Below are 24,131 nucleotides of genomic sequence, written 5' to 3'. Positions count from 1 at the left end.
CTGCCAATCCCAGGCATGCTCATAGGTAGCTACCATGACTGACAGGCTTCACAGCTACACAGCTCATGAGACGTTCACTGACCTGAAATAGAAATTAAAGAAGGAATATAAAGTGAAAACAAGGGATTGCCACGGAGTACAAAGCTACTGAACTGTCTGTCTCTCTCTCCCCCATCAGGGTGTGAACCCCAACAGCTGTGAGATTATTTATATATCATGGAAGTGGGGACTTTCTAATACATGTTTTCCTCCTCAGCCACTGAGCGCACTGCCGAGATGCTTCCCTACTACCCGGTTGGCACTGGCGGTGGGGACTGGCTTCAGGAGGCTCAGCCTCCTACAGGTAAGGGAAATAGCGAGCAGCAGTTCCCTCCACCTTATTACTGGGGGGAACAAGGCCCTGCTGCTCCTTTTCCTTATGTTACTTTCGCTGCTCCTGATGCTTTTCTCCTTGCTTTCCAACCTGATGCTCCTCCTTTCGCTGATCCTCCTTTCGCTGCTCCTGATGCTCTTCTTCTTGCTTTCCAACCTGATGCTTCTCCTTTTGCTGCTCCTCCTTTCGCTGCTCCTCCTTTCGCTGCTCCTGATGCTCTCCTTCTTGCTTTCCAACCTGATTCTCCTCCTTTCGCTGCACCTGATGCTCTCCTTCTTGCTTTCCAACCTGATGCTCCTCCTCCTTTCGCTGCTCCTGATGCTCTCCTTCTTGCTTTCCAACCTGATGCTCCTTTTTTCGCTGCTCCTGATGCCCTCCTTGCTTTCCAACCTGTTCCTCCTCCTTTCGCTGCTCCTGATTCTCTCCTTCTTCCTTTCCAACCTGACGCTCCTCTTTTCGCTGCACCTGATGCTCTCCTTCTTGCTTTCCAACCTGATGCTCCTCCTCCTTTCGCTGCTCCTGATGCTCTCCTTCTTCCTTTCCAACCTGATGCTCCTCTTTTCGCTGCTCCTGATGCCCTCCTTGCTTTCCAACCTGTTCCTCCTCCTTTCGCTGCTCCTGATGCTCTCCTTCTTGCTTTCCAACCTGATTCTCCTCCTTTCGCTGCACCTGATGCTCTCCTTCTTGCTTTCCAACCTGATGCTCCTCCTCCTTTCGCTGCTCCTGATGCTCTCCTTCTTCCTTTCCAACCTGACGCTCCTCTTTTCGCTGCTCCTGATGCCCTCCTTGCTTTCCAACCTGTTCCTTCTCCTTTCGCTGCTCCTGATTCTCTCCTTCTTCCTTTCCAACCTGACGCTCCTCTTTTCGCTGCACCTGATGCTCTCCTTCTTGCTTTCCAACCTGATGCTCCTCCTCCTTTCGCTGCTCCTGATGCTCTCCTTCTTCCTTTCCAACCTGATGCTCCTCTTTTCGCTGCTCCTGATGCCCTCCTTGCTTTCCAACCTGTTCCTCCTCCTTTCGCTGCACCTGATGCTCTCCTTCTTGCTTTCCAACCTGATGCTCCTCCTCCTTTCGCTGCTCCTGATGCTCCTCCTCCTTTCGCTGCTCCTGATGCTCTCCTTCTTCCTTTCCAACCTGACGCTCCTCTTTTCGCTGCTCCTGATGCCCTCCTTGCTTTCCAACCTGTTCCTTCTCCTTTCGCTGCTCCTGATTCTCTCCTTCTTCCTTTCCAACCTGACGCTCCTCTTTTCGCTGCACCTGATGCTTTCCAACCTGATGCTCCTCCTCCTTTCGCTGCTCCTGATGCCCTCCTTCTTCCTTTCCAACCTGATGCTCCTCTTTTCGCTGCTCCTGATGCCCTCCTTGCTTTCCAACCTGTTCCTCCTCCTTTCGCTGCACCTGATGCTCTCCTTCTTGCTTTCCAACCTGATGCTCCTCCTCCTTTCGCTGCTCCTGATGCTCTCCTTCTTCCTTTCCAACCTGACGCTCCTCTTTTCGCTGCTCCTGATGCCCTCCTTGCTTTCCAACCTGTTCCTCCTCCTTTCGCTGCTCCTGATGCTCTCCTTCTTCCTTTCCAACCTGACGCTCCTCTTTTCGCTGCTCCTGATGCCCTCCTTGCTTTCCAACCTGTTCCTCCTCCTTTCGCTGCTCCTGATGATCTCCTTCTTGCTTTCCAACCTGATGCTCCTCTTTTCGCTGCTCCTGATGCCCTCCTTGCTTTCCAACCTGTTCCTCCTCCTTTCGCTGCTCCTGATGCTCTCCTTCTTCCTTTCCAACCTGACGCTCCTCTTTTCGCTCCACCTGATGCTCTCCTTCTTGCTTTCCAACCTGATGCTCCTCCTCCTTTCGCTGCTCCTGATGCTCTCCTTCTTCCTTTCCAACCTGACGCTCCTCTTTTCGCTGCTCCTGATGCCCTCCTTGCTTTCCAACCTGTTCCTCCTCCTTTCGCTGCTCCTGATGCTCTCCTTCTTCCTTTCCAACCTGACGCTCCTCTTTTCGCTGCACCTGATGCTCTCCTTCTTGCTTTCCAACCTGATGCTCCTCCTCCTTTCGCTGCTCCTCATGCTCTCCTTCTTCCTTTCCAACCTGACACTCCTCTTTTCGCTGCTCCTGATGCCCTCCTTGCTTTCCAACCTGTTCCTCCTCCTTTCGCTGCTCCTGATGCTCTCCTTCTTCCTTTCCAACCTGACGGTCCTCTTTTCGCTGCACCTGACTCTCCCCTTCTTGCTTTCCAACCTGATGCTTCTCCTTTCGCTGCTCCTCCTTTCGCTGCTCCTGATGCTCTCCTTCTTGCTTTCCAACCTGATTCTCCTCCTTTCGCTGCACCTGATGCTCTCCTTCTTGCTTTCCAACCTGATGCTCCTCCTCCTTTCGCTGCTCCTGATGCTCTCCTTCTTGCTTTCCAACCTGATGCTCCTCTTTTCGCTGCTCCTGATGCCCTCCTTGCTTTCCAACCTGTTCCTCCTCCTTTCGCTGCTCCTGATGCTCTCCTTCTTCCTTTCCAACCTGACGCTCCTCTTTTCGCTGCACCTGATGCTCTCCTTCTTGCTTTCCAACCTGATGCTCCTCCTCCTTTCGCTGCTCCTGATGCTCTCCTTCTTCCTTTCCAACCTGACGCTCCTGATGCCCTCCTTGCTTTCCAACCTGTTCCTCCTCCTTTCGCTGCTCCTGATGCTCTCCTTCTTGCTTTCCAACCTGCTCCTCCTCCTTTCGCTGCACCTGATGCTTTTCTCCTTGCTTTCCCACCTGCTGCTCCTCTCGCTTTCCCTCCTGCTTCTCCTCCTCCTTTCGCTACCCCTTGTGTTTTTCCTCCTGCTGCTCCTTGTCCTCCTCCTGTTCCTCCTCCCCTTGCTTCCACACCTGCTGCTCCTTCTTTTGCTTCCACACCTGCTGGTCCTTGTCCTCCTGCTGCTCCTCCCGCTTTTCCTCCTGCATTCCCACCTGCTTCTCCTCCTACTTTTGCTCCCCCTTGTGTTTTTCCTCCTGCTGCTCCTTGTCCTCCTCCTGCTCCTCCTGCTTCCACACCTGTTGCTCCTTGTCCTCCTCCTGCTCCTCCTGCTTCCACACCTGTTGCTCCTTGTCCTCCTGCTGCTCCTCCCACTTTCCTTCCTGCATTCCCACCTGCTTCTTCTCCTTTCGTTACCCCTTGTGTTTTCCCTCCTGCTGTTCCTTGTCCTCCTCCTGCTTCCACACCTGCTGCTCCTCCCGCTTTCCCTCCTGCATTCCCACTTGCTTCTTCTCCTCCTTTTGCTACCCCTTGTGTTTTTCCTCCTGCTGCTCCTTGTCCTCCTCCTGCTGCTCCTCCTGCTTCCACACCTGCTGCTCCTCCTCCTGCTTCCACACCTGCTGCTCCTTGTCCTCCTGCTGCTCCTCCAGCTTTCCCTCCTGCATTCCCATCTGCTTCTCCTCCTCCTTTCGCTACCCCTTGTGTTTTTCCTCCTGCTCCTTGTCCTCCTCCTGCTGCTCCTCCTGCTTCCACACCTGCTGCTCCTTGTCCTCCTGCTGCTCCTCCCGCTTTCCCTCCTGCATTCCCACCTGCTTCTCCTCCTCCTTTCGCTACCCCTTGTGTTTTTCCTCCTGCTGCTCCTTGTCCTCCTCCTGCTGCTCCTGCTCCTCCTGCTTCCACACTTGCTGCTCCTCGCCCTCCTGCTGCTCCTCGTCCTCCTGCTGCTCCTCCTGCTTTTCCTCTTGCATTCCCACCTGCTGCTCTTCCTCCTTTCTCTACCCCTTATTTTTGTACTCCTATTGCTCCTCTTGCATTCCCATCTGCTGCTCCTCGTCCTCGTCCTCCTGCTTTTCCTCTTGCATTCCCACCTGCTTCTCCTCCTCCTTCCCCTTGTTTTTTCCCTCCTGCTGTTCCTCTTCCTGCTGCTCCTCCTGCTTTCACACCTGCTGCTTCTCATCCTCCTCCTGCTGCTCCTCCTGCTTCCACACCTGCTGCTCCTTGTCCTCCTGCTGCTCCTCCCGCTTTCCCTCCTGCATTCCCACCTGCTTCTCCTCCTCCTTTCGCTACCCCTTGTGTTTTTCCTCCTGCTGCTCCTTGTCCTCCTCCTGCTGCTCCTCGTCCTCCTACTGCTCCTCCTGCTTTTCCTCTTGCATTCTCACCTGCTTCTCCTCCTCCTTCCCCTTGTTTTTTCCCTCCTGCTGTTCCTCTTCCTGCTGCTCCTCCTGCTTTCACTCCTGCTGCTCCTTGTCCTCCTCCTGCTGCTCCTCCCGCTTTCCCTCCTGCATTCCCACCTGCTTCTCCTCCTCCTTCCCCTTGTTTTTTCGCTCCTGCTGTTCCTCTTCCTGCTGCTCCTCCTGCTTTCACTCCTGCTGCTCCTTGTCCTCCTCCTGCTGCTCTTCCTCTTGCTGCTCCTCGCCCTCCTGCTGCTCCTCCTGCTTTTCCTCTTGCATTCCCACCTGCTTCTCCTCCTCCTTCCCCTTGTGTTTTTCCTCCTGCTGCTCCTCTTCCTCCTGCTGCTCCTCCTGCTTCCACACCTGCTGCTCCTTGTCCTCCTGCTGCTCCTCCTGCATTCCCACCTGCTTCTCCTCCTGCTTTCACTCCTGCTGCTCCTTGTCCTCTTCCTGCTGCTCTTCCTCTTGCTGCTCCTCGCCCTCCTGCTGCTCCTCGCCCTCCTGCTGCTCCTCCTGCTCTTCCTCTTGCATTCCCATCTGCTTCTCCTCCTCCTTTCGCGACCCCCTGTGTTTTTCCTCCTGCTGCTCCTTGTCCTCCTGCTGCTCCTCCTGCTTCCACACCTGCTGCTCCTTGTCCTCCTGCTGCTCCTCCTGCTTTCCCTCCTGCATCCCCACCTGCTTCTCCTCCTCCTTTCGCTACCCCTTGTGTTTTTCCTCCTGCTGCTCCTTGTCCTCCTCCTGTTGCTCCTCTTCCTCCTGCTGCTCCTCCTGCTTCCACTCCTGCTGCTCCTCGTCCTCGTGCTGCTCCTCCTGCTTTTCCTCTTGCATTCCCACCTGCTTCTCCTCCCCCTTGTTTTTTCCCTCCTGCTGTTCCTCTTCCTCCTGCTGTTCCTCTTCCTGCTGCTCCTCCTGCTTTCACTCGTGCTGCTCCTTGTCCTCCTCCTGCTGCTCCTCCCGCTTTCCCTCCTGCATTCCCATCTGCTTCTTCTCCTCCTTTCGCTACCCCTTCTGTTTTTCCTCCTGCTGCTCCTTGTCATCCTCCTCCTGCTGCTCCTTGTCCTCCTCCTGCTGCTCCTTGTCCTCCTCCTGCTGCTGCTCCTCCTGCTGCTCCTCCCGCTTTTCCTCCTGCATTCCCACCTGCTTCTCCTCCTCCTTTCGCTACCCCTTGTGTTTTTCCTCCTGCTGCTCCTTGTCCTCCTCCTGCTGCTCCTCTTCCTCCTACTGCTCCTCCTGCTCCCTCTCCTGCTGCTCCTCGTCCTCGTCCTCCTGCTGCTCCTCCTGCATTCCCACCTGCTTCTCCTCCTCCTTCCCCTTGTTTTTTCCCTCCTGCTGTTCTTTTTCCTGCTGCTCCTCCTGCTTTCACTCGTGCTGCTCCTTGTCCTCCTCCTGCTGCTCCTCCTGCTTTCCCTCCTGCATTCCCATCTGCTTCTTCTCCTCCTTTCGCTACCCCTTGTGTTTTTCCTCCTGCTGCTCCTTGTCATCCTCTTCCTACTGCTCCTTGTCCTCCTCCTGCTGCTGCTCCTCCTGCTTCCACACCTGCTGCTCCTTGTCCTCCTGCTGCTCCTCCCGCTTTCCCTCCTGCATTCCCACCTGCTTCTCCTCCTCCTTTCGCTACCCCTTGTGTTTTTCCTCCTGCTGCTCCTTGTCCTCCTCCTGCTGCTCCTCTTCCTCCTACTGCTCCTCCTGCTTCCACTCCTGCTGCTCCTCGTCCTCCTCCTGTTGCTCCTTGTCCTCCTCCTGCTGTTCCTCTTCCTCATACTGCTGCTCCTCTTCCTCATACTGCTCCTCGTCCTCCTGCTGCTCCTCTTCCTCCTGCTGCTCCTCTTCCTCCTGCTGCTCCTCCTTCCACACCTGCTGCTCCTCGCCCTCCTGATGCTCTTCCTGCTTTTCCTCTTGCATTCCCACCTGCTTCTCCTCCTCCTTCCCCTTGTTTTTTCGCTCCTGCTGTTCCTCTTCCTGCTGCTCCTCCTGCTTTCACTCCTGCTGCTCCTTGTCCTCCTCCTGCTGCTCCTCCCGCTTTCCCTCCTGAATTCCCACCTGCTTCTCCTCCTCCTTTCGCTACCCCTTGTGTTTTTCCTCCTGCTGCTCCTTGTCCTCCTCCTGCTGCTCCTCTTCCACCTGCTGCTCCTCGCCCTCCTGCTGCTCCTCCTGCTTTTCCTCTTGCATTCCCACCTGCTGCTCCTCCTCCGTTCTCTACCCCTTTTTTTTGTACTCCTATTGCTCCTCTTGCTCCTCGTGTTTACACACGTGCTGCTCCTCGTCTTCCTCCTGCTGCTCCTCGTCCTCCTGCTGCTCCTCCTCGTGCTTTTTCTCTTGCATTCCCACGTGCTGCTCCTCGTCCTCGTCCTCTTGCATTCCCACCTGCTGCTCCTCGTCCTCGTCCTCCTGCTTCTCCTCTTTCATTCCCATCTGCTTCTCCTCCTCCTTTCGCGACCCCTTGTGTTTTTCCTCCTGCTTCCACACCTGCTGCTCCCCGTCCTCCTCCTGCTGCTCCTCTTGCTTCCACACCTGCTGCTCCTCGTCCTCCTGCTTCTCCTCTTGCATTCCCACCTGCTTCTCCTCCTCCTTTCGCTACCACTTGTGTTTTTCCTCCTGCTGCTCCTTGTCCTCCTCCTGTTGCTCCTCCTCCTCCTGCTGCTCCTCCTGCTTCCACTCCTGCTGCTCCTCGTCCTCGTCCTCCTGCTGCTCCTCCTGCTTTTCCTCTTGCATTCCCACCTGCTTCTCCCCCCCCTTGTTTTTCCCCTCCTGCTGTTCCTCTTCCTGCTGCTCCTCCTGCATTCCCACCTGCTGCTCCTCGTCTTCCTCCTCCTGCTCCTCCTGCTTCCACACCTGCTGCACCTCTTCCTCCTGTTGCTCCTCCTGCTACCTCACCTGCTGCTCCTCCCGTTTTTTCTCCTGCATTCCCACCTGCTTTTCCTCCTCCTCCTTCCCCTTGTTTTTTTCCTCCTGCTGCTCCTCCCTCTTCCCCACCTGCTGCTCCTCGTCTTCCTCTTCCTGCTCCTCCTGCTTCCTCACCTGCTGCTCCTCCTGCTTTTCCTCTTGCTTCCACACCTGCTGCTCCTTGTCTTCCTCCTGCTCCTCCTCCTGCTTCCACACCTGCTGCTCCCCGTCCTCCTCCTGCTGCTCCTCTTGCTTCCACACCTGCTGCTCCTCGTCCTCCTGCTTCTCCTCTTGCATTCCCATCTGCTTCTCCTCCTCCTTTCGCGACCCCCTGTGTTTTTCCTCCTGCTGCTCCTTGTCCTCCTCCTGCTGCTCCTCCTGCTTCCACACCTGCTGTTCCTTGTCCTCCTGCTGCTCCTCCTGCATTCCCACCTGCTTCTCCTCCTCCTTTCGCTACCCCTTGTGTTTTTCCTCCTGCTGCTCCTTGTCCTCCTCCTGTTGCTCCTCTTCCTCCTGCTGCTCCTCCTGCTTCCACTCCTGCTGCTCCTCGTCCTCGTCCTCCTGCTGCTCCTGCTGCTCCTCCTGCTTTTCCTCTTGCATTCCCACCTGCTTCTCCTCCCCCTTGTTTTTCCCCTCCTGCTGTTCCTCTTCTTGATGCTCCTCCTGCTTTCACTCCTGCTGCTCCTTGTCCTCCTCCTGCAGCTCCTCCCGCTTTCCCTTCTGCATTCCCACCTGCTTCTCCTCCTCCTTTCACTACCCCTTGTGTTTTTCCTCCTGCTGCTCCTTGTCCTCCTCCTGCTGCTCCTCTTCCTCCTGCTGCTCCTCCTTCCACACCTGCTGCTCCTCGCCCTCCTGCTGCTCTTCCTGCTTTTCCTCTTGCATTCCCACCTGCTTCTCCTCCTCCTTCCCCTTGTTTTTTCGCTCCTGCTGTTCCTCTTCCTGCTGCTCCTCCTGCTTTCACTCCTGCTGCTCCTTGTCCTCCTCCTGCTGCTCCTCCCGCTTTCCCTCCTGAATTCCCACCTGCTTCTCCTCCTCCTTTCGCTACCCCTTGTGTTTTTCCTCCTGCTGCTCCTTGTCCTCCTCCTGCTGCTCCTCTTCCTCCTGCTGCTCCTCTTTCCACACCTGCTGCTCCTCGCCCTCCTGCTGCTCCTCCTGCTTTTCCTCTTGCATTCCCACCTGCTGCTCCTCCTCCGTTCTCTACCCCTTTTTTTTGTACTCCTATTGCTCCTCTTGCTCCTCGTGTTTACACACGTGCTGCTCCTCGTCTTCCTCCTGCTGCTCCTCGTCCTCCTGCTGCTCCTCCTCGTGGTTTTTCTCTTGCATTCCCACGTGCTGCTCCTCGTCCTCTTGCATTCCCACCTGCTGCTCCTCGTCCTCGTCCTACTGCTTCTCCTCTTTCATTCCCATCTGCTTCTCCTCCTCCTTTCGCGACCCCTTGTGTTTTTCCTCCTGCTGCTCCTTGTCCTCCTCCTGCTGCTCCTCCTGCTTCCACACCTGCTGCTCCTTGTCCTCCTGCTGCTCCTCCTGCTTTCCCTCCTGCATTCTCACCTGCTTCTCCTCCTCCTTTCACTACCCCTTGTGTTTTTCCTCCTGCTGCTCCTTGTCCTCCTCCTGTTGCTCCTGCTCCTCCTGCTTCCACTCCTGCTGCTCCTCGTCCTCCTGCTGCTCCTCCTGCTTTTCCTCTTGCATTCCCACCTGCTTCTCCTCCTCCTTGTTTTTCCCCTCCTGCTGTTCCTCTTCCTGCTGCTCCTCCTGCATTCCCACCTGCTGCTCCTCGTCTTCCTCCTCCTGCTCCTCCTGCTTCCACACCTGCTGCACCTCTTCCTCCTGTTGCTCCTCCTGCTACCTCACCTGCTGCTCCTCCCGTTTTTTCTCCTGCATTCCCACCTGCTTCTCCTCCTCCTTCCCCTTGTTTTTTTCCTCCTGCTGCTCCTCCCTCTTCCCCACCTGCTGCTCCTCGTCTTCCTCTTCCTGCTCCTCCTGCTTCCTCACCTGCTGCTCCTCCTGCTTTTCCTCTTGCTTCCACACCTGCTGCTCCTTGTCTTCCTCCTGCTTCCACACCTGCTGCTCCCCGTCCTCCTCCTGCTGCTCCTCTTGCTTCCACACCTGCTGCTCCTCGTCCTCCTGCTTCTCCTCTTGTATTCCCATCTGCTTCTCCTCCTCCTTTCGCGACCCCCTGTGTTTTTCCTCCTGCTGCTCCTTGTCCTCCTCCTGCTTCCACACCTGCTGCTCCTTGTCCTCCTGCTGCTCCTCCTGCTTTCCTTCCTGCATTCCCACCTGCTTCTCCTCCTCCTTTCGCTACCCCTTGTGTTTTTCCTCCTGCTGCTCCTTGTCCTCCTCCTGTTGCTCCTCTTCCTCCTGCTGCTCCTCCTGCTACCTCACCTGCTGGTCCTCCCGTTTTTTCTCCTGCATTCCCACCTGCTTCTCCTCCTCCTTCCCCTTGTTTTTTTCCTCCTGCTGCTCCTCCCTCTTCCCCACCTGCTGCTCCTCCTGCTTCCTCACCTGCTGCTCCTCCTGCTGCTTTTCCTCTTGCTTCCACACCTGCTGCTCCTTGTCTTCCTCCTGCTCCTCCTCCTGCTTCCACACCTGCTGCTCCCCGTCCTCCTTCTGCTGCTCCTCTTGCTTCCACACCTGCTGCTACTTGTCCTCCTGCTGCTTCTCCCATTTTTCCTCCTGCATTCCCACCTCCTCCTCCTTTCACTACCCGTTGTTTTTGTGCTCCTCGTCCTCCTCCTGCTTCACATCTGGTGCTCCTCGTCCTTGGGATGCTCTTCCCACTTTGCCTCTAGCATTCCCACCTGCTGCTCCTCCTGCTTTTCCTCCAGCATTCCCACCTCTTCCTTTCGCTGCCCCTGAGTGTTTCCTCCTGCTGCTCCTCCTGCTTTTCCTCCTGCTTCTCCTCCTCCTTTCGCTGTTCCATAATCTTCTCCTCAAAATGTTCCTTAAGTTTTTCTCATGCTGCTCTTGACTATTTTGTTGCTCATTTTTCAACATATGGTTGCCAGGTTTGTCTCTTTGGTTCTTCGATCTTAGAAGAGGCCGAAGTGGAATTAACTCCCCACCTGCTGCTCCTCCTCCTTTGGCTGCTCCGCCTGCTTTTCCACCTGCTGCTCCTCCTCCTCTTTTGGCTCCTCCCCCTGCTTGTCCACCTGCTGCTTCTCCTCCTTTGGAAAAACAGGAGGAGCAGCCAAAGGAGGAGGAGCAACAGGTGGAAAAGCAGGCGGAGCAGCCACCTGTTGCTCCTCCTCCTCCTTTCGCTGCTTCTCAATCTTTTCCTCATGCTGCTCTTGCTTGAGCATATGTTATGTGTTCTTTGTTAATCATATGTTTGCCAGGTCTCTTTGATTCTTAGATCTGCCTCGAGAACGTCTTTCTCCACAGGTTCAACTGGCCTTAATATGGCAAAAAAAAGGTAAAGTCTCTCAAATAAATTATTAATTGTAATATTCAATACGTCAAAGATTATTTTCCCTACTAACCATTTTGTCTCACTTAAACTCATCTTACTCTGGATGAAAAAAGTAAGTATGAGCTTCTGTTTTGCAATAGCACATACAAATGAACATTCAACAAAAATATATCAATTATTTATAGAATATGCAAGGGAGGCCAGAAGCCTAAAAGGCTGTTTGTCAATGGAGCATGCATGCTTTCCCTAAATTTAAATAATGTGATAATTATATGTGTTTTACTAACCATGACCGTACTTCACTTTAATCCTAATCCACCACCTGAGATGCTGCTGTTCACTGAGGATGAAGAAGGTAAGTTAGAGCTTCTGACATGGAAACAGTGTGACTTAAATAGTCTATAATGTAAAGATAAAGTAGGAAATGTGTGTGTAACGTGTTCCTTACCCCCGTGGCCACTTCCCACACCTCTCTTTGCAGCTGAGCCCCAGCACCCGACTTTGGCCGGGGAGCCATCCGGACCTAACCTACCTGCTACTCTTAATGTTACTTCTTTTAATAATCCAGAGATGACTCATTTTACTCCCTCTATTGTACTTAAAGTAATATGTATTAATTCCTTTGAGAGGAACTCAACGTACCTCCAGAGTTGCCTTGACAAGGGAGCAGGAGAGAAGTGCTCTTCTGTGTTTCAGTGGATAAGTGTCACGGCCGCTTCCTGGTCTCTCCCGGTTCCTGCTCACCTGCCTGCAATCAACTCATCGCCTCCAGCAGATCGACCCCGGCTCTCAGTGCCAGATGGCCTCAACTACTGTGGTAGGTAATCACCTGCTTCTGGCTTCTCTAGTTTTTTGCTTTTGGTTTTTGGAGATGTGATTAACAGCCTTTTCTCTATCCCTTATTTCTAGTTTTCGATATCATCGTGCAGCTCGTGCCTTTTGGAAATCCTGGGACCCGACCGAATGGATGTGGAAGAAAGGACAAAAGAGACGAAAGCCGGGCGTTCCAGAGGCCACTGTCTCAACTTTGGTGTTTCATTCAATAAAACACTCAAGCGTCACTTTTGTATTGTGAGATTTATTGTAGCTTCAGTGTTGTCGAGTTAATGTGGGGAATGGGTTTTAGAACAGTGAATCGGTCGCAGGTGTCATAAAAATGCCGACGGTGGCTACAATGCTGCTCAAACCTCTTCCACCAACATGTACACCGAGTCATCTGGATGACTTGTAGAGCAAAGAACAGATCTTTTTCTTTTTTTAAATCAATCCAGGTTTAAAGCGTCCCCACATATTCATGAGTTCTGAGAAGATAAACTTCAGAGAGGAGAGAGGGAGCGCACTGAGCCTGAAACACATGCACACACACCATATCAACACAGATTCATTTAAATTAATTTCAAAAGGCATAGTCTGATGTTCTGCAAACCAGTGAATCAATATTTCATTCAGCATTGCTTTGAGTTTGAACATCAAACACTAAATGTAATAAAACTACAGCCATGCTGGTGGTGAAGGTATCGTATTTAATAAAACCTATTGGAAGAATATGGAAGACAGAGCACTTGATGAAAAATAGAGAAAAAAACATTGATATTCTTGGCCAACCCAAGGCAATAACAATAAAATAAAGTAGTGAAGTGACGTTTGGCCTGAAGGTGGCACCAGAGATACAGAAATGTTACAAATCCAAAGGTTAACCTTTAAAAGGTGCCAAACTTTTAAAATGTGATTAAATTGTGTGCAAAGAGAAAGGAGGTACATTTCAGAATAAACTAGGATGCTCAATGTTCCTGCTGCAGTACGGAGCATGTAAAAGGATCTCAACCGTCTTCAGCTGATAACATACAGCACACTGGGTGGGACTATTGGTGCTCTACTAAATAATATTTACATATCTATGTGCATATAAGGTGACCATTGCTTCAGAAATGACACGCACACATGCGCACACACACACACAGTGTGGAAGAGGGGTTGGTCGTGGTGATGGGATGGGGGCTGTCACCGTGATGCAGAGTTAAGGGTGTTGACAGCTGAGTGGAAGAAACTGTTCCTGAGCCTGCTGGTCCTGGAACGGAGGTTTCTATAGCGCCTCCCAGAGGGGAGGAGGGCAAACAGTCCATGGCTGGGGTGAGTGGTGTCCCTGACAATACTGTACGCTCTCCGCAGGCAGCGCTTGAGGTGGATGGTCTCGATGGCAGGGAGTGGAGTACCGGTTTTCACCACCCTCTGCAGTGCTTTCCGGTCTGAGACAGAGCAGTTGCCATACCAGACTGTGATGCAGTTAGTAAGGATGCTCTCGATGGTGCAGCGGTAGAAGTTCACCAGGATCAGAGGAGACATGTGGATCTTCTTCAGTCTCCTCAGGAAGAAAAGACGCTGGTGTGCCTTTTTGACCAGGGTTGAGGTGTTGAGGGCCAAGAGAGGTCTGAGATGTGGACACCCAGGAACCTGAAGCTGGAGACACGCTCAACCTCCGTTCCATTGATATGGATGGGGGAGTGTGTGCAGCGCTTTGTCTTCCTGAAGTCCATGATGAGCTCTTTGGTCTTTTTGGTGTTGAGGGTCAGGTTGTTGTTGGCGCACCATGCCGCCAGGTGCCGGACCTCCTCCCTGTAGGCCGACTCATTGTTGTTGTTGTTGATGAGGCCCACTGCCGTTGTGTCGTCTGCAAACTTGATGATGGTATTGGAACCATGTACAGGCGTGCTGTCATAGGTGAACAGGGAGTAGAGGAGAGGACTCAGCACACAGCCCTGTGGAACACCAGTGTTTAGGGTGAGGGTTGAGGAGGTGCGATTGCCTAACCTAACATACTGGGGTCTGTTGATTAGGAAATCCAGTATCCAGCTGCAGAGCGAGGTGTCGATGCCAAGCTCACCTAGTTTAGTGTTCAGTTTGGAGGGGATGATGGTGTTAAATGCTGAACTGAAATCGATGAACAGCATTCTCACATAGGTGTTGTTGTTGTTCAGGTGGGAGAGAGCAGAGTAAAGCGCTGTGGAGATGGCGTCCTCTGTGCTCCTGTTCTGGCGGTACGCAAATTGGATGTGGTCCAGTGTGGGTGGTAGGCAGGTTTTGAGATGAGCCAGGACCAGCCTTTCAAAACACTTCATGATGATGGGGCTGAGTGCAACAGGGCGGAAGTCGTTTAGGCTCGATGCAGTGGAATGCTTTGGCACTGGCACGATTGAGGTGAGTTTGAAGCATGTGGGTACGGCTGCTTGGGCCAGTGACAGGTTGAAGATGTCAGTCAGGACCCCAGTCAGCTGCCCAGCACAGGCCTTGAGCACGCGTCCGGGGATGCCATCAGGGCCAGCAGCCTTACGAGCATTGATCTTGCTTAGCGCAGCACACACGTCGGCGGGGGAGAGGGGGAGGGGCTGGTGGTCTACAGGGGGCAAAGTCTTGATGGCCTCCGCCTCCTGGTTGTCCCTGTCAAAGCGGGCATAAAAGTAGTTAAGCTCATCCGGAAGGGAGGCGTCGCAGGTTGGGGGGGTGGTATTGGAGGGTTTGTAATCCGTAATGGCCTGGATGCCTTGCCACATGCATCGGGGGTCAGAGTTGTTGTTAAAGTACTCCTCAGTCCTTAGCTTGTGGTTGTGCTTGGCCCTCTTGATGCCCCTCTTTAGGTTGGCTCTGGATGAGCTGTAGTCTTGCGCATCACCTGATCTGAAGATAATGATAGAGCTCTGCTTTACAACCTCCAGGATTGTCCCCTCAGAGCACAAAGCAGCTGTTTGCCTGTGTGGCCCTCTAGTGGCTCTAAAGAAAAGAGCACTTCAATGAACAAAGATGAGAAGTCCTTTTACTGGATGTACAGATGGAGAGGTGCCTGTAAGGAACAGTGGCAGTCAGGTCAATTTGAAGCATACTGAATGTTCTTTCAAATCATTCTGATGGCTTTTGGAGAAAAATTTAAACTATTGGGGTTAAAATGGTGGCTAGATGCATCGCTGTCTTATTGATACTACCACTAGGATTTTCCAGGGTCATTTCTATATTCTAGTAAAGGGCTTTACAGACTTTAACAGCCCCTGAACAAGGTGAAAAATGACATTATACATGAAGGAGAATTAGCCTATGGAAAAGAGGTGGACACCTTCAGTATGTCCCAATGCCTGGTTCTACCTTCTGGTCACTCGTGTCATGGAAAACTTCAACAAGTTTCACTTTAGAAAAAAAGAGCTCACCCCAGTATGATAGTGTTACTGTTTTTTTAATTTTACAAAAGGTTAGTTCTCAAACACAAATAAAATCAAAGATACAGAACATTTTAAAAGATAAAGATAAGTTACAAAGCGAATCAGTTTCAAAAGCATATTTACAAAACAGAATTGAATATAGGAGTGCCGATACTACACAGCAGGTAATCCCGATAGGTCTGTAGGTCATCAGCAAGAAAATCAAATGCAAGCAGTCTGAAATAGAGCATACCAGTGATTATTGAAAAGAAGTCAAATATGTGAACAGGAAATAAAGGGCCCTAACAAGAGAGTAAGAAGGATCATACATGACGAAGAACTTTGGAGTCGTGTGTTGAATGCATAGATATTCAGCAGCAGACTAGCTGGTCTTTACATCTGTTGTGATCTGCCCAAAACCAAAGAAATGAGCCACTTCCAATTTGAATCTGTTCTACATTATACAGTAAGTTGCTTAAGGCAGGTACTCACATGATACACACTTCTTTACTGGGGACACACACACACACACACACACACACACACACACACACACACACACACACACACACACACACACACACACAAAGAAAAAAGACATGGCATCAGGCCTTTTCTCCCAATCTTGAGAAAACTTGTATGTAAATGAATGTTCCCAACTTTACTGCCATTTTTACATCACCTTATATTTTCTAGAAAAAACAGCCATTTAGTTGAGGTACAGGTCTGATAAATCACATCTTTGATTTATGAACTTGTAAAAAAAAAATGCATTTAGTTAGTTTAGTAAACAATCGTTCTTTTCATTTCCTCTCATCAGCTAAGCAAACGCAATGGGCGGAAGCCTTTTATATTAGAGTCAACGTTATCAGTAGACTACAATTATCTGAGCTATTCAAACATCAAGGCTCCATCCATCATGGGGCTCAAATGGGAACTATTGTTATATTCTGCTAATTGAATTGGCGACCCAAGTAGAATTTCTTGCGACCCACTTGCAGGTCCCGACCCAGTGTTTTGGAACAGAAATAAAATACTTCTAACTAAAGTAGACAAGGCAGATTGGTACTAAAAGACCTAATGGTGTGATGGAGAATATTAGTGAATGTTTCCATTAAAGTCCATAAGTCAATCCATGGTTCATCAGCCAATCAAAGCTGACATTAAACAAAACATGCTCTCCCACATAATCCCACTTTGATACTGCCAATTCTACATCCAGTAGATTGTGTTCCATAATGCACTCAGTTTAGCAGGGCACAATAACACACCTGCAGTCAATTAAATAAAGGCAGTTTAAAAGGTGCTATGGTGTGAAATTATGAGCATTAATACAGCATCAAACCACATGCATGCTGATCTGCATGATCACAAGTGAACGCATGCCAGCAGGCTTTGTCAAGACAGCACAGTGCCCCGTTTACTTTTTGGCCCCACCAAAGCATGATACCTCAGGATTATCAGCACGCGGCGCACGCTTCTGATAGTAGTAGTCACTTAAAATAGATTTACGTAATGTTTCTTTATTGGCCCCGTGATAAAAGTAATTTCTGCACCGCTGTTATGGCAACGTTACACCATGCGTCATCTAACGGTCTTATTGGATTGCTTTATATTGTTTGTTTGCTTTAACGGCTATGTACGAGTGAGAATGGCTTTAACTAACGCTACAGACTGTCATTAGAGTCTGTAAATCCTTTCAATTATTTCCCTCATTCAACTCAGATAAAAAAAATAAAATCCTTTTGAATTTGAGGTCCAGTATTTTACTGATCACGCATCTGACAATAGGGTCTGCTATGTTGTTGCATCTATTGGTTTTTCAGAGAGGACGATGGAAAAGAACGGCTTATCTTTTTCCACGCTGAGAGCTCTGGAGGAAATCCCTCAATCGTAGCTATGCTCTGAATTTAGCACCTTTAATGTCCAGCCTGTCTTCAAAAGGTTTAACTGCACGAACAAATGGCTCATTAATGATGAACCAGTATTGTACCAAACAACAAAGGATACACTGACTCTGTTTGAGTTGGGTGACCTTCACAAATGGAATGGACATTTCAGTTTGTAATTAATGTCGTAAATTGAAACAAAGCGCAACAAAATGACTTGGTTTTATTTCGTAAAAACATCATGGTTTGGCTTAAAATAACCATGTTTCTTATGTTATTTCAGTTACGCTCATGAATAAAAATAAGTCGACGTTGACTTTTGGTTTGGTGGGACGACTCCGGGAGGAGACAAGTTTCTCTCAAAAAGCTACTTGACAATGCAGTTTTGTTGTATGTGAATGTAATGTTTAGGCTGGACATTGACCTTAAATCAAATATTGTATCTTAGAACTAGCAAGTGTAAGCCATCCCTGATGATTACTTCAAACAATGAAACTCTTTATATTTTGTTTAGGTTAGTGTCTTGTAAAAAATAGCATTTCCCTCCCCTCCATTATGTTCAGATTAATATATATTCATTATGTTTAGATTTATACCCGAGAGCCTTTCCTCCTTCCAGTGCACGCAGTTCAAAACTGAAGTTTTGTTTGCATTGCGCCAGGCTTTGGGGTTGCTTAATGAATCCCGTTAATGATGCGATTGTGCAGCAGCTCCTGTTCATGGTTGTGCTGGGTGGGCTTCACCTCCTCGTCCGTCAGCCGAGCATTCTTCCTTATCTCCTCCAGGGAGTAGTCCTGGACCAGGCTGCCGTTCTCGAAAACAGTCACCAGCAGGTCCTGAGGAACGCAGAGCACACAGACAAACCGTTGAGTCCAGGGGAAAGAAGTTGAACGAACTGTTAAACACCGCTTTTAGTTTACAATGTGCCTGATTATTCTCTCCAGGTACAGTCGTTTGTCACGTTTGGTGAGCTTGAAGTGTTTAATAGAAGCTTTATTGCATTATGGGAATGTAGCATCCAACATTAAGAGCTCGACCCATAGCGACTGATAGTCCGTATATCTTAGCCTCTGCTGCCCCGATTATCACCACTCTTTTAGTATCGGTTTCTTGTGAGCTTCCCATCTTTAAGAAAGCATCACGCAACAATATATGAAACATCTTTATACTCAAAGTACAAGAGTCCCGTTTTCAAACACCTGATATCTGGCTATCCGTCAGTGAAAGCTCAAATACAGGACATTATAAATGGCTTCACAAGATCAACAGAATACATTGGAAGCCTGCAAAAATAAAATGGCTGGCTGAGGAATCACAAACAAGTAATATCATCAAGAGACGTTCAAGTAAGGATATCAAGAGGTACACGATGAGGAACCATCCTCATCGTGTACCTCTTGGTGGATCACAAGGATTGATCACCAAATAAACAAACGCACACAAAAAAGCCCAGGTTAGTTTGAGTTTGCTTAATAAACTACTTAAATACTTAGTCGTGTAATCAGCAGTTTCCAAAAAAACTCTTTCATTTCCTCTGGAAAAGAGACTGAGAAGTTCAGACATTTCCGCAAAACAACCTTTCATAGTCACTTCATCCCAACTGCTGAGGTTAATTTAGATGTAAAGAGACAACAATGTTTAATAGATTAATTTGTGAGAAACAATAGAAAAGCAGTTGATTTCTGAGTGGAAAATGTAACTAAAGAAAAATGAGTATGGCCATATTAACAGGGGGCACTTGACCTCTCACCTCAAGATACGAGTGAAAATGGATCTACCAATACTCCAGTTAGCGAATGTGTTTTCCAAAAGGACATGCCCTCACTTTGCCCTCATGATTCTACTGACAGTGAGAGTTAAAGATGAAATGCTGGGACTAACCTCCTCAGGCTTGCCTGCCCCGCTCTCTATCGTCTCCAAGAAGCCATCAGAGTTTTTCCTCAGAGATAATCGACCCTTCTTTGACCCTTTGGACGGGTCGGTCACCGGCTGCTTGTACACGTCCATCTGGAAGAAGCAGAAGGAAATTACAATAAGTGAAATCACGTTGAAAAAACAAGCCTCTGGGAGGATTTCTGCATCTGGGACACACGAGGAAGCACCTCTGGTCTTTTCATTCATTTTCAATCAACATGTCTACGACAGATGCACCAATTAATACAATGGAAAACGTGTTCATGCCGTGATAGGCGTGTGTCTCTGTAATACAGCACGGTAACACACGGTCAAGTACAGCAAGATGCACGCTTGGCATTTGTGTTCATGTTGGTGCCCTCAAATGTCTGAAATGAATGAGTGAAATATTGTGATCACTAAACAGCTTTTTAGAGAGGGAGATTTCTGATGACTATGTCATCCACTGCATTACAGAACTTTATTAAACACCTTTGTCTTGCTACGGTCTGTTATAATAAAATCATTTTTGTAATCAATACTTTGTGTCAAATCATTGATTGATTTCGATGATGCACAGGTCATTATTATCATCAAATTATAAATGGGACTGTAATTCTATATCTAGTTTCTAGTCCTAGACCATTAAAAGCATTTTAACCCTATGTGTCATCATTCACTCATTCATACACTGATGGCAGTCTGACATGCATGTGCCACCAGACCATCACAACTATCTAACATTCACACCCATTTCCCAATAATGACCGGTTATCTCTCACAGGGAAGTATGGTAGGTCAAAGTTGAACCAGGGCGTAGTCTACTTCCTGAGGCTGACTTAAGATCAAGTTTTAAATCAGACTTAAAAAGTCTGTAAAAGTGCACAATTAGCTGGATGATGACGACTAGTTATTCAAGACAACTGCATCCAACATAAAGTATCAATTCTAAAACTACACTCAACAAGACGACTGACCCTGAAGTTGTAATTCCACCGTTTGGCCCAGGACCCCCAAACTAATAGAGAGATGGAGCAGGGTTATACTATATATATATATATTGTACTACAATTGTGTTTTATATTAAACTGGGCCTATATAGCATACCTTGTTATTGTGCAATCAATACTACAATGTAAAAAATCACAGCCCTGTTTAGTGATGTCCATTTACTTCTTCCCTTTAACTCAAAGAGCTCTGACAAGTTTTAGATTGTGTACTTAACTGTTAAAGTTAGTTTAATGTACAGTAATGTCTTGTGTTTATTTTTTTAGATTTGTTAGAGTAAATTTAACTTGGGTCTTTAAGTTAGTGGGGTGGACAAAAATAAATGCTGACATGTTTGAGTTTGAGGATCTTTCTTAAAACATGGCCAGGTTGAAGCCTGGTCATAATGTAATATATAAATACTGCAGATAAGTGTGGAAGCCCATTTCCGTCCAGAAAAGAACAAAATAAGCTGTGATCATATAAATATTCCCATGGTAAATCCTAATTATGAGATATAAAGTCGACATTCGAGGACAATGCTCGGTTGTCTCGGCTGAGCCGCCTCTTCAATGTCGTATCGGGAACAAGTGTTCAAGATTAACTGTATTTAATTAACTGGTTTTGTCCGCGTGCGTGGGGCAGCTGTGTGTAGGTGTGGCCTTCAGGGCCCAGTTGGACTAACTAGGAAAACAACATTTCGATCGCTTCGCCTCTCTGTCACATTCTTTTAAGGGTCTCTTTTTAAAGAATATAAACGGAACAGTTTACTGTCAAATCCTCTCCCTGTTCGTGAGGTGGTGTTGAGACGCCGCGAGGACAAGACTGAACTATAAGTAGGTGACTCTGTAGATGCCTGTTCAATATACTACTAACGTCAATGCATACTTGATAAAACGCTCTTGTTGTCAGTCTGATATTTAAGTCATACATCGTTGTCTGGTGTCAAGTCGATTTGAGACCAGTTTACTCTTCATACAGTGGGTCAGTGAAACGTGCAGACAGTGTTTACACCCAGCTCGACCGCCGCAGTCAGCTGTGGGAAAGTGTGATCCGCTCAGATTAACTTGTGATAAAACACTGTGTGCTGTCTGACATCGCTAATGTTTTATATTCAAGACTACGGTCATGCATCTCTATCATCATAACGATATTATACCCTGTGCAGCACGCATTCGTCCAGATTAAACATGATTGTTAACTGTCATTGTGTTGGATAAAGGCCTTCAGTGAATCACACAGTTTGCGTGTCTTTTTAAACATTATGACGGAGAGGCTTTCTGCAGCATTAATTTAGGATTGCGACAGATTATCACGAAAAGTTATCCATCTTCATCAAGAAAATATCACTTGTTTACTGGCGACAAAAATACAATATAAAATGATGGTTCTGTCAAGAGTCGAACGCTATAACCTTTTAACCATTTCTTATTTTCAATATGTTTTTTGTTTTTCATTTAACTATCCGGTTGAGTGTGTGAATTTGATCTTAATTAGGCATTTTTATTTCGTGGTATTTCCTCAATCTGTTTCTGCGGTAATGACCTCTCACGCGTCTTCTTCTGAGCTCCTAGGCTTCCGTAGTCCCGTTTACTCCTCACAATTAGATATTATGCATTGCTGAAGGTAAATTGTGTGGGAAATTATGTCGCACTATTTGGTTATATTCTCCAAAAATGTAACCGGTTATGTTACACACGGTTATGGTCGCTAATACGATCACGGTGTCCAGCTGTTGCGTGTCATTTAGACCGTGAACATGAATGTTTTGTGGCTTTTTGATTGAGCCTCGTGGCGCCATTTGCATTACATCGCACCGCCACTACATAGTTATATTTTCTCAGTGTAATTCTGTGTTTTTTTCGTGTTTAGGAAGCGGGTGTGCAGAAGAGTGAGAGACCAGAAACCAATGTGTTTTATTTTCGTCTCCAGGTATGCGTTTTCCTTTCTTTTTTTTTATGTTATAATTTTCGCCACTAGCTCTTGCAGTTGCTTATTTTGTCCACTTGGTGTTGCTGTTTCCCCTTGTATATTACGATTCATGGTTTTGGAAATAATGGTTGTAATTTAAGTTTAATGTACATGTCAAAGTCTGAGACAATGATACTCTGCATTGCTGAGGGAAGCGGATGTGCAGAGAGACCAGAAGACAATGTGTGTTTTATTGTCGTCTGCAGGAGAAAATAAATACAGGAAAATCATCGTTGACTTCTTCCATGCCCTTTTCCACATCTGTAATATATGTTGAATAGTGTAACCCTCACTCGTGGCAAAATATGAATATGATATTTTGGGAATTCTTTTAGTTGGTATTTAAAATCCTCTGTTGTTGGGCAGTAGCTGGCAGTAAGTTTTCGTTTCGTATTTGTTTGAGATGTTCTCTCTCCTCTCCCCTCCAGTTTCGACCTCGTGGCACACAGAGGAGGACCGGCGTCCGTCCATCGACCGGTCCATCCTGCCCACAGCGCCGCACTCGGCTCGTGAGCCCAACGTGGACCGGTCCCGACTGCCCCGCAGCCCACCTTACACGGCCTTCCTGGGCAACCTGCCCTATGATGTCAGTGAGGAATCCATCAAAGACTTCTTCCATGGCTTGGCACACATATACATACATATAAATAATATATATATATATATATATATATATATATTAGGGCTGGGCAAAGTTGAAAAAAAATAACTGATTAATCGCATGATTCTTCTGCGATTAATCGCATTATGCACCAAATTCAATAATGAAGTAAATCCTAGTGTATTGCACGCTTTTATTTTAAAGTAATGTTATCAGAACAATATAGCAGGCACTCTGGAGCAACAGCAAGTTAACAACAGTATATAAATTAAAAATATATGCTAGGTAAGAAAAAAAAGATGTATTTTATTTTTGTGATATGACTGGTCATTCAATTAAGCATTGTTTTTATTTTAATGGAGAACAGCTTAATATCATGCTGAAGAAGAAACATTTGTCTTTTATCAGGGAACAACATAAACAGTCTGTTCAGTAGTAAGGGTCCCTGTGAGGGACAAGCCACTCCTTCTTTTGTCCATGTTCAGTTTGTTGCTTACCTTTTTTTTTTTTTTAAAGATGTATGTTAAAGAACAGAAATTGATTAACTTCATACAAAAGCAATCAGTGCTTTTGATCTTGTTCAGTTTTTCTTACTCTGTGAGAAAAGTCCAGTCTGTGTTGGCTTGAACAAGTGCACTGAAGTCTGGTTGAATGAGGTGGAGATGTTAAGGACAGCTGACGGGTATCTCAGCAGCGCGATTAATGTTCACTCTGGACGCGGAGAGCGAGGCTCCTGTGAGGCGGAGCGCTCTGTGAGGCGGAGCGGCTCGCGGCAGCACCTGCTGAGCAGTGAGCACAGACACTACAGAACAATACGTGCGTCAGTCTGTTGGCAACAAGCCGGTCTGTGAGGCTGTAGAAGCACGCGCGCAAATCGCCTTCAAAGTAAAAGCAGTGCTGTTGTATTCCATTTCTGGCGTGCATCTTTTTTATTTTTTGATTGACCTCACGCGGGCCGGACTGGGAGAGCCGTAAGATGCCCAGGTCTGAACTACGCCGTCTGGGAGAGATTTAAAGTGCAGCACCTGTGTGCAGCAGCATTAAGCCCCTCCCAATGCAAAAAAAAAAGTGTTGACGCATGATCAAATAATTAACGGCGTTAATAGTTTGCTGCTTTAATGCGTTCTTAACGCTTCAACTCTTTGGCAAGGGAACAAACAGTGAAACAGTCTTTGTTGCTCTTTGCAGTCTTTGTTGCTCTTTTTTTAAATGATGACCTGAACATCCTGTGAAACTAGTTTGTTTAGTCCACATTCAATTTCATCTGTAATTTAAATATTTATCTCTGAAGTATTTTCCCAGTTCACCCAACCGACACGTCTTGAACTGACACGGTAACTCCGGCTTGCTTGTTATGCTTTGTGACTCTTTTGCGGTGTCATTATTATTAATGTTTATACAAGCAATGTGTATACATTTTTTTTTTTTTTTTTTTTTTTTTTACAAGAGCACAGTGAATTAAAGAAGAAAAAGTTATTTGTAGGCAGACCAGGTCCATTAAAATAATATATTTGCTGTAAGTCAATGTAATTATTGATGCATTCACTTCATCACTTTAATGTTGCTGCTGTTAAAGGTGGATTTAATTTGAACTACTTTAATTATGTATTACTTGATAATAAATAATTATTCATTAGTTGATTTATATTTTGTATTAAGAATTAGAATCTTAAAAGTAACCTAATTATATTGTTAAATAAATGTAGTGATGTTATAAATACAATATTTCCGTTATAGATGTATAAAATGAAAATACTCCAGTAAAGTACAAGCAACTCAAACTAATCCAAAGTGCTGAAGTAGCCTAGTATATCTGAAACTCAAATAC

At 47.8% G+C, this 24,131-nt stretch overlaps 1 protein-coding gene across 1 annotated transcript; it reads right to left on the bottom strand.

The window, feature by feature from the left end:
- Positions 1-17,525: 17,525 nt before the first annotated feature.
- Positions 17,526-19,498, bottom strand: LOC306737099 (nicotinamide phosphoribosyltransferase-like; the record flags this gene model as incomplete). The annotated part of the gene is made up of 3 exons (XM_079218802.1): positions 17,526-17,687; positions 18,733-18,858; positions 19,487-19,498. The coding sequence occupies 3 exons, from the start codon at positions 19,496-19,498 to the stop codon at positions 17,526-17,528; spliced, it is 300 nt and encodes a 99-aa protein (XP_079074928.1).
- Positions 19,499-24,131: the final 4,633 nt, after the last annotated feature.

The sequence above is a fragment of the Taurulus bubalis genome (genome assembly GCF_910589615.1).
Source record: "Taurulus bubalis genome assembly, chromosome: 5".
NCBI classification, from domain to species: Eukaryota; Metazoa; Chordata; class Actinopteri; order Perciformes; family Cottidae; genus Taurulus; species Taurulus bubalis.
The sequence above is the reverse complement of the archived record's forward strand: the minus strand, read 5'-3'. Positions and strand labels throughout refer to the sequence as shown.